The 19,528-nt window shown below is 37.6% G+C and overlaps 3 protein-coding genes across 3 annotated transcripts; 2 read left to right on the top strand and 1 right to left on the bottom strand.

Moving 5' to 3' along the window:
• The first annotated feature begins 2,812 nt into the window (after positions 1 to 2,812).
• On the top strand, positions 2,813 to 9,475 carry LOC104231260 (methylthioribose kinase). The gene is made up of 6 exons (XM_009784219.2): positions 2,813 to 3,284; positions 3,711 to 4,020; positions 7,265 to 7,439; positions 7,565 to 7,766; positions 8,619 to 8,833; positions 9,045 to 9,475. The coding sequence occupies exons 1-6, from the start codon at positions 3,099 to 3,101 to the stop codon at positions 9,217 to 9,219; spliced, it is 1,263 nt and encodes a 420-aa protein (XP_009782521.1). The 5' UTR covers positions 2,813 to 3,098; the 3' UTR covers positions 9,220 to 9,475.
• A 6,161-nt stretch (positions 9,476 to 15,636) lies between these two features.
• Positions 15,637 to 16,187, top strand: LOC138877138 (secreted RxLR effector protein 161-like). The gene is made up of 3 exons (XM_070156703.1): positions 15,637 to 15,720; positions 15,865 to 16,090; positions 16,153 to 16,187. Exons 1-3 carry the CDS (start codon positions 15,637 to 15,639, stop codon positions 16,185 to 16,187), a joined length of 345 nt encoding a protein of 114 aa, XP_070012804.1.
• A 695-nt stretch (positions 16,188 to 16,882) lies between these two features.
• LOC104246599 (uncharacterized) lies at positions 16,883 to 17,878 on the bottom strand. The gene is made up of 2 exons (XM_009802441.2): positions 17,544 to 17,878; positions 16,883 to 17,436 (listed from the first exon to the last, which is right to left on the bottom strand). Exons 1-2 carry the CDS (start codon positions 17,849 to 17,851, stop codon positions 17,061 to 17,063), a joined length of 684 nt encoding a protein of 227 aa, XP_009800743.1. The 5' UTR covers positions 17,852 to 17,878; the 3' UTR covers positions 16,883 to 17,060.
• Between the last annotated feature and the right edge of the window lie 1,650 nt (positions 17,879 to 19,528).

Genomic DNA, 19,528 nt, shown 5'->3' with positions numbered 1-19,528 from the left:
GACCCCTCTAATGATCATATGAATCACGTGTAGCGATTCTTCCTTCTTGTTCTGTCTACTGGTCTCTCTGTTTTGGAAGTAATTCTTGGACCGATCGTTTAAGAATTCCCAAAGATGCCCCTCGTTGAACAATCAGGCTACTTCCTCCCTTAGTTGCTTGCAATCTTCTGTTTTATAACCATGGGTGCCATGATACTTGCATATTTGGTTGGGATTTCTCTGGTCCGGATCGGTCTGTATTGGTCGAGGGCATCTAGTATTCTTGATACGTCCGATGGCTGATACGATGGTCGATGCATCTACGTTGAAGTTATATTGCGACAATCGTGGCGCTTATTTAGGCCCGACATCCCTTTCGAAACCACCCTTGCTCTTGATTCCTCGTGAACTTTGACCTCTATCATTTCTCCTCTCATTTCGTACAAAGTTCCGTCCAGACCCGCTGTCTCTACGATCTCCATTGTACGGTTGATATCGATCTATATTCGACCTTGGCTCTCGGTAGATATCCCTCTTTATTCTATCCACAAGCATGTTAGGATAAACAAACCAGGAAGGAATGCCTAGTTGATCATCTTCGACCCTAATCTTCGACTGATATCGATTATGTACATCGACCCATGTGACAACTGGATACTCGATCAAATTTTGCTTCAACTGCTTTGAAGCTATGGAACTCCGAATGTTGAGACCTTAGGTGAAAGCTTGAACAACCCAATCATCAGTGACCGGTGGCAAATCCATTCTCTCTGTTTGGAACCGAGATACAAATTCCCTAAGCATCTTGTTATCTTTCTGCCTTACCTTGAAAAGGTCCTATTTTCTTGTTGCAACCTTAATGGCTCCGGCATGCGCCTTTACAAAAGAATCTGCAAGCATAGCAAACAAATCAATAGAATTGGGCGGTAAATTATGATACCATATCATAGCACCCTTCGATAGAGTCTCCTCGAATTTCTTCAGCAATACAGATTCAATTTCATCATCTTCCAAGTCATATCCTTTGATGGCGCACGTGTACGAGGTGACATGTTCATTTGGATCAGTTGTCCCGTTATACTTAGGAATCTCAGGAATATGGAACTTCTTAGGGATTGGTTTCGGAGCCGCACTTGGGGGGAAAGGTTTCTATACGAACTTTTTAGAATCTAGTCCTTTCAGTAACGGTGGTGCTCCCATGAGTTTGTCGACCATGGAGTTATAGCTTTCCACTTTCTTATCATTTTCCCCGATCTTCTTTTCCCCCGTCTCGATTCGCTTCGTCAACTCTTCGAGCATCTTTATAATAGCAGGATTGGTCTCCGATTCCTTCTTATTTGATTTTCTCGAAGTCGGTTCGACCCTGTGCACAACATCTTGGGATGGCTCGAGTTCGACCTTGCTCGACGTGTTCTGATTTTGGAGCTGAGCTATTGCTGCATGTTGGGCCTGCAGCATGTTGAAGATTACCCGCAGGCTAATCCCGCTATCTTCACCGCCATGCACATTCTGAGTTATTGATTGGGCACCCCCACGAATGCTGCTTTTGGGATCGACGACCACATTTCCATTGATGGCTACATGTGAATTGACATCTATTGGGTCTACAGCCGGAACTCCACCGAGGCCAGTAGGGGTGCAGCGTTTCCGGTGCAATGTTCTCATTCTCGTCGTGGTGGCTGAGATAATTGTCAATGTGTTGAGGTGTTTACTGAGAGTTTGACATCTTTTAATCCTGTAATCAAAGACACTTCAAAGAACAAGCGTAAAATAGTGTGTGTTACGAAAATTTGTACCAGACAATCACTATTAGCTTTAGCCCCACGGTGGGCGCCAAACTGTTTACCCTAAAAACGGATAACAATTGAATTTATACTGTGGTTTTAAGGACACGCGATTCACTTAGCACAAATTGAGAGAAAACGTAAATTGACAATGGAATTAACTGCAAATATAAATGAAGCAAACCAAGTAAAATGTATAGCCTTAATCCTTGAGCTAGACTGCCCTCGAATTAAGTGAGTATTTCGTCGGAAAGTATGAACACAATAACAAGAATATTGAGAGCTTAAGAGAGAGTGAATATATAGATTGTATAACGTGAGTATCTTTTTCACAAAATGATTAAAACCCCCTTTATATAGTAGAGGAATTCTACATATGGTACAATTCTAAATACAGAAGGAAATCCCATGATTGGCTAAATAACCGGTCTTGGCTTGATACATGCCGAGATTTCCGCCACGATCCTTGCCCGATCACGGATATCTCGGCTTTCTGTTCTTCGGCTTTGCAGGCTCCCTTCGATCTCGCTCGGTCTCTATCCCGCTTCGGTCTCGATCACTGCTGGTCTCGATCTTGATTGGTTATCGACTCATGAGTTTAGCAATCCATCTCCGTGCCATTGTTCGATGCAATGCGAGGCTGAGCCTTGGTCTGCCACCCTGGTTTCGTTTAGCCATACAAAATTAGGGAAGCTCAATTCTGACCGTATACAATATCCATTAGGAATTGAACATTAATTGATAAAACTTAAATACGTTTGGTTGCATAATTGATGTTTTGTACCAAAGAGAAACCTTAAAATATGATTCGTTACTCAATTTAAGTTTATATGCATTACTGGTGCAAAATATTTACTCTATTAGGTTTCTTACTAGTATTTAGTTGAGTAAAATAAGTTTATTAATAAATATTAATTGATAATTTGATTAAAAAAATGATATGCTATCAGAAGTTAAAATTCACGGATACCATAATTTTTTTTGTACAGTCAAACTACGTAACTTAACTCCTTCGTAACAAAGCCTAGAAATTAAGCAATCGGAAATATGGGACCTGGAAAAGTGACCAGGTACAATGTAACTATGAAAACTCAATATAGCCGTGCTTCATCTTGGTTCTCATCAACCAAAAATCACTTTCATCTTATTTGGGACACAGTACTCCTCCTTCTAGTACTTGTCACAAAATAAGCAGCATTTTTCTCGTTGTAATTACTACTCCTAGTACTATTAAATCCCTTCGCCCCAATACATCTGTCTTCATTCGCCACCTACCCCAACTAGTCAACTACCATCGCCACCGCGTACCAACCGTATCCTCCGCCGGCAGCGACGATGGCATCAGATGGGTTCCGGCCGTTGGACGAGAAATCATTAGTGGAGTATATTAAAGCTACTCCTGCTTTGGTTTCAATATTAGGCAAGGAGTTCGATAAACTTGAAATTAAGGAAGTGGGTGATGGAAATCTCAACTTTGTTTATATTGTTGTTGCTCCCTCTGGTTCGTTTGTCATCAAACAGGTGGCGTTCATCTCATTTTGTCCCTGTTCCTTCTATGCTATAATTATTCTTACTTTTAGTCAATTCGTAGTCAACGGGCTAGGGAGTATTTTTTATTCCCGAAGTGAACTTAGCGATTCCCCGTATTTATTTGTCTCACTTTTTTTTTTCTGCAATCAAGTTATTCTGTTCTTACAATTGCCATTTAATAAAAACGGTTCTGACAGTTTACTAATATACTCTTTGGATTTGAGTGATCTATACTGATAGAATAAGTGCATTAGCAGTGTAAATTAACCTGTTGTTACACATTATGTGCCCACTTTTTTGGGTTAATTCTTTTCGCATCTTAGTTGGCTTTTAAGCTACTCGAAATAGTAATATTTAAGGTGACAGTGCAATCATTGATTATCTTGTTTATGTTTCTTATGGTGATGGTGTATGCAGGCTCTTCCTTATATTCGATGCATTGGAGAGTCGTGGCCAATGACAAAAGAACGCGCTTACTTTGAATCCACTGCGCTAAAAGAGCATGGGCGTCTGTGTCCCGAGCATGTACCTGAGGTTTACCATTTTGACAGGACCATGTGTGTGATCGGGATGCGCTACCTTGAACCTCCTCATATTATATTGAGGAAGGGATTGATTGCTGGGGTCGAGTATCCATTGCTCGCAGAAAACATTTCGGACTATATGGCGAAGACTCTTTTCTTCACCTCCCTGCTTTATCTTACGACAACGGATCACAAACGTGCAGGTGCACCATATTAATCTCATTGGGACTGCATATAGTTGTAGATGTACATATACACCTTCCTCACCTGTGTTTATGCATTAGGCTTTATTAATGTTCATGAAAGTTTCTTATTTATGCGGACATGGTTCAGTTGTGTAAAGGGCAGCCCGGTGCACTAAGCTCCCGCTATGCACGGGGTCCGGGAAGAGGGGTCAGTTGTGTGAATACACATAATTGGTTCTTCTATAAAATATACTTCTCACAATGGTTAGGCTACATTACTGAAGGTTAAGCATATTACTGAAAGTTTTAAAAACTTATGGTAAGAATTTTAGATATTGGTTGTACAACATGTGGTCTGGTTTCTTCTTGTTTGGTAAAAGTGGTACCTTTGGGGGCAATTATTAGAAATCAAATTTTGACCAGGAGAGCTTTTACACTTTTATAAACAAAGCTCATCAGGTGAATTACAGTTTATCTATTTCTGATCTAAATGTGCAGTGACGAGCTCTCTACGTCAGCAAGCTTTTCACCAGTCATTTATAGCCATGATAATACACATTGCCAATTCAAAATCTGGATCCTTTAACTCATTAATACATCTTAACTTGCTCATCTCATCCTCCTTGTTAGGAAAAGGGCAACATCGGTGTGCCTTTGCTACACTTGTTGTCGTCAATAAATCTTACTTTTCTAGTGCATCCTGCTGGTAGTTTGTCATTGTTGCTGTCCCTGTATTTTAGTGAGGCAGCACTTTTATTGAGGACGAATATAGTTAATCAAAAGATTAGAACCACTTCATGTTCAAACAGTGCTATCAAAGACGCGCTTAAGCCCTGAAGCCTCGCTTAGCGAGCGCTTCAGTGTTGTCATCAAGGCTATAAGGCATACTTTTCCTTGCCAATGAGCGTAATCCTGAAAAGACGACACTAAACAATTGATATTTTACTTTATCATAAATTTTCTTCAATTTCTTTGTCCATATATTTGCTATTCTTGCTTATAGATATTAGTCTTGGATTACACATACATATTTGTAGTTTTTCTCCATTTGCGCCTTAGAGCTTTTTTGCGCTTTTCGCCTTTGATAACACTGTTTAATTTGAAAGTTGGTCGAGCTATCTCTCTTTTTTTCTCTCTTTTTCATTTTTTCACAATGGTGGTACCTGGGCCTGCTTGGGCGCACCTCAATTAGCAAGTGTCTACAGTTCTGCAAGTTCAAGTGTATGGACTTTTTTACTGTAAGCTCAATAATGTCGGATAAGAAAAGCAGAAGAAAAGGGGAAAAAGGGAAAAATACCTGAGATTCTGAATCAATGACTTCGGAATTGGAATTACAATTATTTATACAAGCTCAACTAACCACCCAACTGCCACTAACAACCGTAACTAATTTCTGGAATTCAATTAGTAACTGCCAGGGTTAAAGTGCAATATTTATAACTACAATCCCTCTCTTTTATTTAAAACAGCCACTCACCCTTTTCATTTCAAACGCATTATACAAGTCTCTTTAATATATCTTGTTAGGGTGTTATACAAGTATTTTGGTTGACAACAACAACAACAACAACAACAAACCCAGTGTAATCCCATAAGTGGAGCCTGGGGAGGGTAGTGTGTACACAGGCCTTACCCCCACCTTGAAGGTAGAGAGGTTGTTTCCGATAGACTATACAACTATTTTGGTTGATATGTTTTCTTTTTAATTCTGATATTTGAAAGTTAAAGATTTAGAACTGCCAACCAAATTCACTAGGCTAAATCAATTTTGGGCCGATCTTGATCACGTTCCTTGTAGTTCGTAAAACTCATTGAATTTTCTAGTTATAAATTAAATATGGGAGAAGTGTATCCTTTTCAAAAAAGGGTACTGGAGAATTCCATATGCTTTTCCTCAGATTTTGACATGCGACACATTCTACTCCCGTGGTTTTATATTTATGTGTAAACCTCCATTCTTTTGTACTTTTTTGTAACAAAACTAAGTTGTAACACACATGGAATAGTTCGCATCTGATGTGCTAATTCTATTCTTCTTCCATCTCGAGGAACAAATTTAGCGATAATTGTAATCATTTCATGCATACATTTGATCTTTTTCATATCATTCAAATTGTTTTAGTAAAATCCTTACACAAAAAAGGGTGAAGACAGCAAAAAATAAAAATAAATGACAAGGTACAAAGTAAATAGGAATAAATATCTTCTCTCTTCTCTTTTGAGCTTATCTTTTCCTTTGTTTTATTGTATAATGTCTTTACCTTGTAACATTAACTTTTTATTTTTCCTTATATTTGTAAGGTTGGAGAAATTTTTTGAAAAAAGTTGAACGAATGATAGTAGGATAAAGATTAATGATCCAATAAATTAAGTTTATGTACCCAATCCTTGATATGAGCGGAACAATGTAATATTTGTAACTGAAGGAAAGGTTGTGTTACAGTAAGAAATGTCATGAGAGGTTGTGCAATTCCCCCTTTAAATCAAAGAAATCTCTGAATTGTTTTTCCATTCTAAAAGGAATGAAGAAAAGAGAATAGTCTTTTAATTCTTTCTCTTTCTGTTCTCCTATTTATTTCTGCCTTCTAGTTTGTGATGGGTGACTTCCGTTAAGAAAATATTGGCTGAAAGGCATACATAGATAGTGGGACTGGTGTTGCTGGTCTATGGTGTGAGTTGTAAAATTTTGAAAATCTTGAGTCGTAGCCTTTTTTATAAAATTTAGAGTTGCAGACTAGCATGTAATGTCAAAAAGCAGCACAAAGGTCCTGTGCGTGTGTTAAATTTTTGAAGCTGGGTTAGGTCGGATAGCAGGGGAGGCAACTTTATTTTTCTTTTTTTTTTTAATCTTGCAACATCTTTATTATGAATTGGAGATCTTTCTCCGCATGTCGCTTATAATAAAATCTTTCTCTGCATGTGTAGATAGTTATTCTAACTAATTGTAGTTTCTGTTTTGTCTCTTCTTCATTATCTGCGTGTCTGTTTATTTCTGATCTTACGTTTCTCTTGATCTTTTCTTTCGTCGAGACCATTTTTTTCTTCAACAAATTAAACCATACACTAATCTTCTGCCTTCATAAGGGGTTTTCGTCTTATAAGGGTGTACCTATATGAATCGACATCTGCTAGCACATTCCCAGGACCAATTCATTATTATGGATTAAAACTATTCATTTATGGTTTTGATGGCCACTGGCAAGCTATATCATGCCCATGACAGTTATTTCTGTTTGTTTTTGACCTCTATTCATTTTTGCAGTTGCTGAATTTTGTGGAAACGTCGAGTTGTGTCGGCTCACTGAGCAGGTTGTCTTCTCGGATCCCTACAAAGTGTCACAATATAATCGCTGTACATCTCCTTATCTAGATGCCGATGCAGAGGCAGTTCGCAACGATAATGGTTTGAAAATTGAAGTTGCTGAGCTTAAGTCCAAGTACGTTTGTGATTCTAGAAGATGTTGCTATATAGTGCATCTAATTGATATGCTTGACTTTTATCTGTATGTATTTGTTTGCTTTAGCTTGAAAATCACGACAATCTTTATGCAATACTTTGCAGGTTTTGTGAGAGAGCCCAAGCTCTAATACATGGCGATCTCCATACTGGTTCTTTGATGGTAACTCACGATTCAACCCAAGTAATTGATCCGGAATTTGCTTTCTATGGGCCAATGGGTTTTGATATTGGAGCATTTATTGGAAATCTAATTCTGGCGTACTTTTCCCAAGATGGACATGCGGATCAGGCCAATGACCGCAAGGTATATCTACTGCAACATTTTCCTTTCAATGCTATATTTCTTTTACTATGATCTCATTGTTTCATAGTAAAGGTCATTGTCCCCTTTTGATTCTTTCTCCTTGTGCATGATATTCTGGTCCTTAACGTCTGTGATCGCTATTCTGGAATTATAGTTGTTTATGGCTTACACCTGCTTGGATATATGTCCTATTGCCAGATTGATTCATCTGGAGAAGTTGAGGCATGCCGTTAGGCTGCTTTTTTTTTTTTTTCTTCTTTCTTCCAAAAACATGATTTTAAATCTAAATATTCATCTGAAGATTTCAATGAGTTTATAAATTTCTTCACAAGCTGATAACTGTTTGGAATATGTAATATTTTCAAATGTTAAAGCTCAGTAATTTTCTTCAAAAAAATTTTCCATGAGATGAAAGATCCTTATATGACCTTCATATGCTGACGAATGCATCTTTTCTCTGTAATGATTGAGGATAAAAAGGGAATATCTGCATAGAAGTTTTCTGATAGAGAACAGGTTTTGTTGTGAACTTTTTCTCAGTGGTTCTGAACAAAGTTAACAGGTTACACCCTACAGAGGAGGTTTTAAATAGAGGGATGGACAAAAAGTGAGAAATGAGAACAGACCACCTTTATTTTCCTTTCACGTCCTTCGTCCCATTGCTTCTTGCTTTAATTTTGGTGATGAGCTCCTCAGCTTATTAGTTCTCTATGTAAGATTTTGCCTGTGAGGACATGTAAATGTGCTTATGGATTGGTAGACTTTCCATTTGTTTCTTTCTTCAACATTTGCGGAGTGAACAATACACTGGCATTGTTTTTGGCACTTACTGTTGAACTCGTTTGTTTTCAGTCATATAAAGTTTGGATTCTGAAGACAATAACAGAGACTTGGAACCTCTTTCACAAAAAGTTTCTTGCACTCTGGGATGAGCACAAGGATGGTCCTGGTGAGGCATATCTTCCTGAAATATACAACAATACTGAGCTTCGACAGCTGGTGAAGCAGAAATACATGAAAGAACTCTTTGAGGATACCCTTGGATTTGGTGCTGCTAAAATGATAAGGTGATCGGTCAATTCGTATTTCTAATCTTCGTTCTCTCTCTCTCCCCCCTGTTTTTTTTCTATTAATTTAACAACCCCTTACAAAATTACATTCCTGCCAAGCAACTAAGCCTTGTTCCAGAATTCAAGAGCAATCGTCTTGTTAATCCCAAGAAAGTTCTGAAGTTTTGGTGCATGTGATTGAAATTCTTATTTTCTTAATAATACACAGGCGAATAGTTGGGGTAGCTCATGTAGAAGATTTCGAATCAATCAAGGATGCTGCCAAACGAGCTGATTGTGAACGACTAGCGCTTAACTGTGCAAAGAAGCTTCTGAAGGATAGACGAAACTTCAAGAGCATCGATGAAGTTGTTTCCATAATTGAGCAAGTTCATTTGCAGTAATGTCAAGGTAAAATAGACAATGTAACATGTTGGCCATTTTGACTAAGCGTTTTGGAGTCTATTAAGATGCATATTAATCAGAAATAATCCCCTGTTATTTAGTGCAATTGCATGTCGGTTGGCAATGGTTAGCATATCGGACAATTGTACTATGTCGTATCTGTTCTTTCAGTTCTGTTAGGTTAAAGTATCTTGGTAAAAATTGGTGAATTTTTCTTTGGTTCAATAGTCATTCTATCACGGAGGAACTTTATCATTTCCAGTTTACTTCTGCACCAACTTCATATTTTTCACATTCTGTTCGCTTCAGTTGATCTTGATAGTTGCCTATTGGATTTTAACAGAATTATACTGCAGTCTTGTTGTGTATTTATCTGGAATTATGTCAAAATCAAATGGTTCAGGTGGAGACAACAAATTCGACAATTACTATTAAGTACAGTTTTTCTTTTCCACGGACTTTTGGTCTTATGGAGAATGCTAAATTTCTAAGCACTAGGCTTAGGAATTGTGATAAAAACTATATGCGATTCGTACAATATAACGAATTTTTTTTTATCTTCAACATTAAAATCTGAGTTATGTATATCATTTAGATACAACTCTATTGTATTTGGTGTCCTATTTATGTGTGTGACCGTCAAAGTTTTGTTTGATACAGGGGATCGGATTGTCAATTAGAGTGAGGGTTAAATTTTTTGTGGCCTGGTGCCCTTTTTGGTATGCCTCCGAAAACGGCCAAATTGACCAAAACGGATTTGTTGTGACACAATTTTAGTTTCTTGGTCTAGTAAGATTGACTAGGGATATTTTGGTAGTGAAAGAACTAAGGCTAGTTTTTCTTTTTCCTTCAAAATTTTATATCTTTGTTTGCAACTAATTTTCAACATATAAAAAATAAACTGCAATTACAAAATAAGAGAAAAATATTTTTATTAATCAATTGTGAGTACAATTCCGTGTCTCCCTTGATTCTTCTCTCCTGATTATCTTCGTGATTCGAGGGCTGAAGCCGCGTATTTCTCGGATGTAGGATGATGCAGACCTTTTGGGGATGTATTTGATCTTCAGCTTCTTGAACTATTTAATTATCAAGAAATATTCGGCTATATTTTGATCTTTTTGTGCATATTCCAAGAGTTTATGGGATTTTGAAATACCTATTCAAGGAAATATGTATCCCTTTATAGATGTGTGAGTTAGGGTTTTAGGGTAGAGTAACCTCCAAGAAACCCTAATAGACTCTTAGGATTTCAAGAGTCCCTAATAGACTCCTAGAATTTCAAGAATCGTGTAGTATCTTTAATTTAGGATTTGACTTGATCGTTTAAACTTTCGATGTCTACAATCTCGTAAGTGATTAAAAAGCCAAAAGCTTGACCTAGTTGTGGGTATAGCGGTGGTTTTGCCTCAACATTTTGACCCCTTAACACAATACTTAAAGTATGATTCTTTGACGCCGTACAATTGTTAAGTTAGGCATCAGAGATAGGACGAACTTATTCCAATTGGAGAATGCCAATTCCCGAGTTATAGTTCACATGCAAATATTGGCATCCTAAATTTTGTCCACGCCAAAGTGTCAAACATAAGAATCTTTTAGGCCAAATACATAGCCAGCCCCTAAACTTGGTACTAAATTTCATTTAGACACTTTAACATACTCTTGTTCCTGTTGGACACTCCAACTCCAATAAAATGTATCTATTGAGCACCTCATGCACATGTGGCACAAAAAGTGACTCTCACTTTGGAGTTGGGCGCGTGAAAAGTTTTGAAAGTTAAATTTTTTTTCTTTCTTATTCCTCTTTCTTCTTCACAGAACTCCCTCTGAGATGGCAAAGCTTCTGTCCTCATCCCCATCCTCCATTTTCATTCTACTGATTTACTGTATTTTCCAATGATTTTTCACAATTTTATATGCATTGATTTGATGAGTGTATCTTAAATCTCCTTTACAAAAAAACTAGAAAATATAGATTGGTCCCTGCAAGTTAAGAACATTTGGATATGCATTTGAAATCATATACTCCATCAGAGAACATATAATAGAAACTGAAGAGTAATATAATCTGTTTCTTTATTTTTACATTTTATTACGCCAAGATGGGTTCTAGCTAGATTCTTTCTTATAGTTTCCGACCAGCGGTATATCGCCGCTTAAAAATTTATGTCTTAAAGGAAATAGTACACAGATATCCTTGGTTGCCGAAAACTTTCCGGCAAGTCGTGGCAGACCTATTCTACCCTCCCTGAACATGAGGAAGACAAAATGAAAGGGGCAGGGGAAAGGGATTACTAAGAATATAATAATTTTTTTTGTCTCTTTTAATTCTTTTTATTTACACGTGTCGCCTCTTTATTGGTCATGTTGTTCATGTCAGCGAGCTTGGTGGCTACGCGCTTCGTTGGTGAAGACAAATTGTGCCTAAGTGTCCAATAGAAGCGTTGGAGTGTCTAATAGGAACAAGAGTATGTTAAATTGTCTAAATGAAATTTGGTGTCAAGTTTAAGAGGTTATTTATGTATTTGGCCAATCTTTTATAAACATCCAACGAAACTGTTGAATATGACAATATCCCACATCTGTTGGGAAGTAAACTTGGTGGGAATTTTTTTCTATAAAAGGAGGCCTAATGTTTAGGATTTAAACACATCTCTCATTTGCCTTCTTATCTTCTTAAGACATTTGTATCTTCTCTCTTTAGTATTATTTCACTTGTATTTTTGAAGTGGAATAAAATATTGGTTGTGTCCGAGGAGTAGGCAAAATTAGCCGAACCTCGTAAATTCTGGTGTTCCTTTTATTGTTGCTTTATTGTCTTATTTATTATTTGGTGGCTGTCATAATTTTTGGTATAGTAGTTGTGACTTATTCACACTATATACATTTGGCTTCCGCAACAATTGGTATCAGAGCCAAGGTACTGTCTAAGTATGCTCTGTGGTTGCAGCATAGTCTGATCTTCCACATCAGAAAAGATTTATCTTGGTAACTGAGTCAAGGTTCTGTCTGAGTATGCTCTGTGGTTGCAGCTTAGTCTGATCTTCCACACCAGAAAGGAAATAATCTTGATTTGTGTCGTCAGCTATTAAATAATATTTGTGTCAAAGATGGGAGACAATAAACAAGAAGAATCTACATCAAGTGTCAACAATACGTCATCATTGGCATCTTCGCTTATGACAAGAATTGTGTCAAATGCGAAATTTGCGGTAGAAATATTTGACGGGTCCGGACATTTTGGGATGTGGCAAGGCGAGGTTCTAGATGTCCTTTTTCAACAAGGGCTAGATCTGGCCATTGAAGAAAAGAAACCAGATGTTATTGGAGAAGAAGATTGGAGAATTATCAACCGTGTTGCTTGCGGTACCATTCGATCCTACCTTGCTAGAGAGCAGAAATATCCATACACAAAGGAAACTTCTGCAAGTAAATTATGGAAAGCACTAGAGGATAAATTTTTGAAGAAAAACAGTCAAAATAAATTGTACATGAAGAAGAGACTGTTTCACTTCACCTATGTTCCTGGTACCACGATGAATGAACATATCACCAGTTTCAATAAGTTGGTCACAGATTTGCAAAATATGGATACAACTTATGATGATGGTGACTTGGCCTTGATGTTGTTGGCGTCACTTCCTGATGAGTACGAGCACCTTGAAACTACTCTACTCCATGGAAATGACGAAGTTTCTCTCAGAGAAGTTTGTTCGGCTTTGTACAGCTATGAACAAAGAAAGCGAGAAAAACAGAAGGGCGGAGAAGGAGAAGCACTATTTGTGAGGGGTCGTCCTCAAAATCAAACGAGGACAAAGAAGGGAAGATCCAAGTCAAGATCCAGACCCAGCAAAGATGAATGTGCCTTTTGTCGAGAAAAAGGGCACTGGAAGAAAGACTGTCCGAAGTTGAAGAATAAGGCCAAACATAACAATGGAAAGGCCATTATGGATTCAAATGTAGCTGATTGTGATGATTCAGACTTCTCATTAGTTACAACAGAGTCATCAACATCATCAGACATATGGTTGATGGACTCGGCTTGTAGCTATCATATGTGTCCCAACAGGGACTGGTTCATGGAATTTCAAGAAGGAGAATATGGAGTCATCCACACAGCGGATAACAGCCCTCTTACCTCATATGGCATTGGTTCAATACGATTAAGGAACCATGATGGAATGATCAGAACATTGATAGATGTTCGATATGTACCGGATTTGAAGAAGAATCTCATCTCTGTGGGAGCCCTAGAATCAAAAGGGTTCAAAATCATTGCAGAAAATGGAGTGATGAGAGTATGCTCCGGTGCACTAGTGGTAATGAAGGCTAATCGGAAGAATAATAATATGTACCGCTATCGTGGCAGTACAGTTATTGGGACAGCGACAGTGACATCCAGTGACGACAAAGAGGCAGAAGCAACCAAGCTATGGCACATGCGCTTGGGACATGCTGGAGGAAAATCCTTGAAAACTCTATCAGATCAAGGATTGTTAAAAGGAGTAAAGGCTTGCAACTTGGAGTTTTGTGAGCATTGTGTCAAAGGGAAACAGACAAGGGTTAAATTTGGTACAACGATCCATAATACTAAAGGCATTTTGGATTATGTACACTCTGATGTTTGGGGTCCTTCCAAAACACCTTCATTGGGTGGGAAGCACTATTTTGTAACCTTTGTTGATGATTTTTCCCGAAGAGTATGGGTGTATACAATGAAGAGCAAAGATGAAGTGTTGGGAATTTTTCTCAAATGGAAGACGATGGTGGAGAATCAAACAGGCAAGAGGATCAAGTGTATTCGCACAGACAATGGAGGTGAATACAAAAATGATCATTTCAATAAGGTCTGTGAAAATGATGGCATCGTCCGACACTTCACTGTCAGACATACACCACAACAGAATGGAGTGGCAGAACGTATGAACCGGACCTTGCTGGAGAAGGTACGGTGTATGTTGTCCAATGCTGGCTTGGGCAAAGAATTTTGGGCTGAGGCAGTTACATATGCATGCCACCTCATTAATCGTCTACCATCTGCTGCTATTGATGGCAAAACACCATTTGAAAAATGGTACGGAAAACCTGCTGTAGATTATAACTCTTTGCACGTGTTTGGCTCAACTGCATATTATCATGTGACGGAGTCAAAATTGGATCCAAGGGCAAAGAAGGCTATTTTTATGGGAATTACTTCTGGAGTCAAAGGATATCGCTTATGGTGTCCTATGACAAAGAAAGTAATATTCAGCAGGGATGTTACCTTTGATGAATCTGCTATGGTAAATAAGGTAACAGAAGATACCAAACAAAATGAAGGTGCTTCTAAGCAGGTGGAGTTTGAGGGAAAATTTATTTTTCCTACACAAGAAGCAGAGGAGGAAACAAATGAAGATTACCCTCTGGAAGGAGAGCCAGTAGAGGAGATTCCAACTCAGGAATCTCAACAACAACTTGAATCAATAGCAACCAGCATGCCAAAAAGAACAATAACGAAACATGTTCGTCTCATAGAGACGGTTGCTTGTGCAACCTCAATTGTAGCTGATGATGTTCCTACCACTTATAAAGACGCAGTCCAAAGTTCAGAAGAAGATAAGTGGAGGATTGCCATGAATGATGAAATACAGTCCCTTCATCAGAATCATACATGGAGATTGGCCAATCTCCCGAAGGGAAAGAAAGCAATTGGGTGCAAATGGGTATTTGCAAAGAAAGAAGGATTTCCTAACCAAGTAGATGTTCGCTACAAAGCAAGATTGGTGGCCAAAGGATATGCTCAAAAGGAGGGAATTGATTACAATGAAGTGTTTTCTCCAGTTGTAAAACATTCCTCCATTAGAATTATGTTGGCTTTGGTAGCACAATTGGATTTGGAACTAGTTCAGATGGATGTAAAAACTGCGTTTTTACATGGAAACTTGGAGGAGGAAATCTACATGACTCAGCCAGAAGGATTCAAAGTTGCTGGAAAAGAAAATATGGTGTGCAAACTTGAAAAATCATTGTACGGATTGAAACAATCTTCTAGACAATGGTACAAGCGATTTGACGAGTTTATGTTGCGGCAAGGGTACAAGAGAAGCAAATACGATCATTGTGTGTATTTGCACAAGCTTAAAGATGGTTCCTTTGTATATCTTCTCCTATATGTTGATGATATGTTGATAGCTTCCAAGAATTCGGAAGAAATTGATAAGTTGAAGATTCAACTGAAGAAGGAGTTCGAGATGAAGGATCTGGGTGAGGCAAAGAAAATTCTTGGCATGGAGATAATAAGAGATAGACGTTCAAAGAAACTCTGTTTATCTCAGAAAGAATATCTGAAAAGAGTACTACAACGTTTTGGCATAGATGAAAAGACTAAGCCAGTTAGTACTCCACTTGCTCCCCATTTTAAGCTAAGTACTACTATGTCGCCAAATGATGAAGATGAACAGGAGTATATGTCAAGGGTACCATATGCAAATGTTGTTGGTAGCTTGATGTATGCAATGGTCTGTACGAGACCTGACATTTCACAAGCTGTTGGAGTTATTAGCAGATATATGCATAATCCAAGAAAGGAGCATTGACAAGATGTGAAGTGGATTCTACGGTATATTCACAATACTGTAGATGTTGGGTTAGTTTTTTAGCAGGAAGACAATCAGTCTGTAGTTAGATATTGTAACTCAGATTTTGCGGGTGATCTGGACAAACAAAGATCAACTACTGGTTATGTGTTTACTTTTGCAAAGGCACCAGTTAGTTGGAAGTCTACTTTACAGTCAATAATTGCTTTGTCTACAACAGAGCCAGAATATATGGCTATTACAGAGGCTGTGAAGGAAGCAATTTGGCTTCAGGGATTGCTAAAGGAGCTTGGTGTTGAACAAAAAAGTATCACAATCTTTTGTGATAGTCAAAGTGCTATTCAATTGGCGAAGAACCAAGTTTATCATGCAAGGACGAAGCACATTGATGTTCGGTATCATTTCGTACGAGAAATTATAGAAAAAGGTGGAGTCACAGTGAAGAAAATTCATACTACAGAGAATCCTGCTGATATGCTGACAAAAGTGGTGACTGCGGTCAAGTTTCAACATTGTTTGGATTTGATCAACATTGTTGAACACTCATGATTGAAGATGAAGACACAACCAAAATTTGTTATTGAGAAAGAATTGAAGATGTAGAATTTTGCCAAGGTGGAGATTTGTTGAATATGACAATATCCCACATCGGTTGGGAAGTAAACTTGGTGGAAATTTTTTCCTATAAAAGGAGGCCTAATGTTTAGGATTTAAACACACCTCTCATTTGCCTTCTTATCTTCTTAAGGCATTTGTATCTTCTCTCTTTAGTATTATTTCACTTGTATTTTTGGAGTGGAATAAAATATTGGTTGTGTCCGAGGAGTAGGCAAAATTAGCCGAACCTCGTAAATTCTGGTGTTCCTTTTATTGTTGCTTTATTGTCTTATTTATTATTTGGTGGCTGTCATAATTTTTTGGTATAGTAGTTGTGACTTATTCACACTATATACATTTGGCTTCCGCAAGAGAAACGATAGAAGAGGAAATAGTTAGATAAATACATGAAAGTGGCTTCATAATTATTAACATTAAGAATAGAGCGTCTTCGTATAACTATAGTATTTTATAACATACGCATGGGTGAAAAACCTGATAATTGTTTTGGATTACACATATGTTACTTTATTTGATAAACACTCAAGGTACATATTGCATTACAAATTAGTCACATGAGTAAGATAACGACTTGTAGTTAGCCCCTTGTACTTATTCTTATCATAGTATTATTTATTCAACAAGGCTAACTATCTCAGACAACACTATGCACGAAATTTAGCTTTGTAATCACTCCAAAGTTGATCAACCGTCTTCCCCAGCAAGTCAACAAAGAACTGATTACTATAGCCATTTCTCATCTTTTTGTTAAGTTGTGCCACGAATCCATTTCTCAAGCTGTTGCAGTAATCAAGAAATCGAGCAGTCACGTCGTAGCCTTGGTCCCATCGATCGCCCTGCCCTGGTTTCACCCAGTGGCTAGGTGCAAAACCAGCTTTGAGCCTCACATAATCAGCAATCCCTTCAATTAATCCGCCGGGAGCCCGACCGTTCCCGTTCCACTGCCAAATGTGGGTGCTCTCGTGGTACAATACTCCGGTTATCTCTCTCTTGACGTTACCAGAGTAACTCTGAATATACCTGCAAAACACAAATATAAAGGCATCACTTTATATATGCATATATGTATTTTGAATTTGAGATGTGCGTCCCCCGCTGCTTATTTACTGAATCAATTTATTGCATACCTGGCACTAACATGAATCTCATTGTTGCTAGCGTAAGCTACTCCGCCTATGTCATCGACAAACATACTTACCTTTTGCACGTTTTTGCGATCAGCCGGAGAATTCTGTTGGAAGATCTTCCATATGAATGAAGTTGAAGCTGCGAGTGTTTGTTTGCTATATTGGGCACCGATATCTCGGTTGAAACGGGCACCGCCGGCGGTGTTGGTGGCCCTGTTGGTAACGGCGTAATCTACTGCATGGATTTCAGGGGTGAATATTGCAAGGATAATTAGTAGAGAAGCAAGGAAGGAAATTGGGGTGGCCATGTTTTGCTCCAAGAAAGTGATACGGTCTCTAAGAAGACACACTTATATATGTAGTTTTATCAAATACTTTAAAATAGTGACGCTGGACTAAGTCAGTTGAGTATTGCCAAAAAAAATAAAAAAAAGGAAATAGAGAAAGATCGAGACCAAGTCAGTTGAGTGAGATAAGAGGTTTTCCTTCATTATCCCATTTAATTTCTTCCCTGCAGTTTTAGCAAATTTTTCTTGAACACTTTGTTTTTGAAAGATCACATTGGCAAATTATTTGTATTTTTCGATAAGATGTTAATATAAGATAGACATAAGTCCTTATTATAAAAAATGGGAATTCTAAATTTTATTTTATTTTAATTTGTTATTCGTCTGTTAAATTTTTCACACACTCCTCAAAGAAACCATCGTGAATTCTAAATTTTATTTTGTGATTTGATATTTGTCCAATAAATTTTTGACACATCCATCAAAAAAAAATTATTTATTAATATTAATCATAAGAGTTACTTGATTAAGTTACCCTTTATCATTCCTCAACATGAGTAATATAACTTTTAATGGACCTTTTAGAAAATTAAATAGATCATTTATTTGGAAAGAGGGTAAATTCGAAAAAACACAATGACCAGAATGTTTCTTGATATCTAAAGTGACACTTATTTTACATCAAATAAATTAGTATGGAAAGAAGAGGCTTGCTTCAGGCTCTGGTAAACATTAGGCATAGAATTTGACCTTGAACGTCCAGTGAATATGTCAATCACTTTAATTTTAAAGATGATGTTGCTAAAAGCCGCCTAGTATTATGATAAACGAAAATTTCCAACTAGTTTTATTATAGTCGGTCAAGTCAGGCTTTCATGCCGTGAGGATGTAACTTTCTAATAATCCATTACCACCTTGCTTGAAAATGCACTTACTCATCAAATGGTTATATTATTTTATCTTCTCATTTCAGGATCAGGTCTTAAAGCTCATTGCACCTGAATTCAAGACGGGTTTGGGGTTGCGGAATCAAGTCATCAGCGCGTCCAAAATACAGATTAAGACTTGCTATAGAAAATTATTTAAACAAACAGAGGCGGCGGCTCGACGGTGTTGGTGGTCTAAAGCCAAAAATATTAAGAGGCCGGCCTCTTAAACTTATTTAATAAATTTCATACAATAATGAGATATAAAAGAACTTGTCTTGTGATCTATGGATCAATCAAACATGACAAAAAAAATAGCTAATATGAAAAAAGGATCAAAATCAGAAAGTCAAGCGTCAGAAAACATAAAAAAAAAAATGAAAATGCATAGACGAAAAATAAGAATTGAAGAAGAAGGTAAATATACCCCGTTAATGAGAGAAAATATTATATATCGTTATTGACCCACCATCTATACAACTCCAATCAAAATAAACTTTAATAGTTATTATAAAAATTATATCACGCTAAGTAGTAGCGGTGGTAAAGGTAGTAATTGCATACTTGCAGCAGTATTAGAAAAGAAGATACGCAGAGAATGCTAAGTACCATCTATGCCCACTTTTTGTGTCACGTTTTAACTTGTGCCTGCTTTGCAAAAGAAATTGCAAGTGTACCCGCTTTTTCGCATAACTTCATCATACGGGGCTGAAGTAGCAAAGGCAATCACGCAAAACTTCAGCATTCTAGTAGTCGGGCCTGAAGTTCAGCT

The sequence above is a fragment of the Nicotiana sylvestris genome, chromosome 1 (genome assembly GCF_000393655.2).
Source record: "Nicotiana sylvestris chromosome 1, ASM39365v2, whole genome shotgun sequence".
Classification (NCBI taxonomy): domain Eukaryota; kingdom Viridiplantae; phylum Streptophyta; class Magnoliopsida; order Solanales; family Solanaceae; genus Nicotiana; species Nicotiana sylvestris.
Note: the sequence above shows the minus strand (reverse complement) of the source record. Positions and strands in the feature narration are given on the sequence as shown.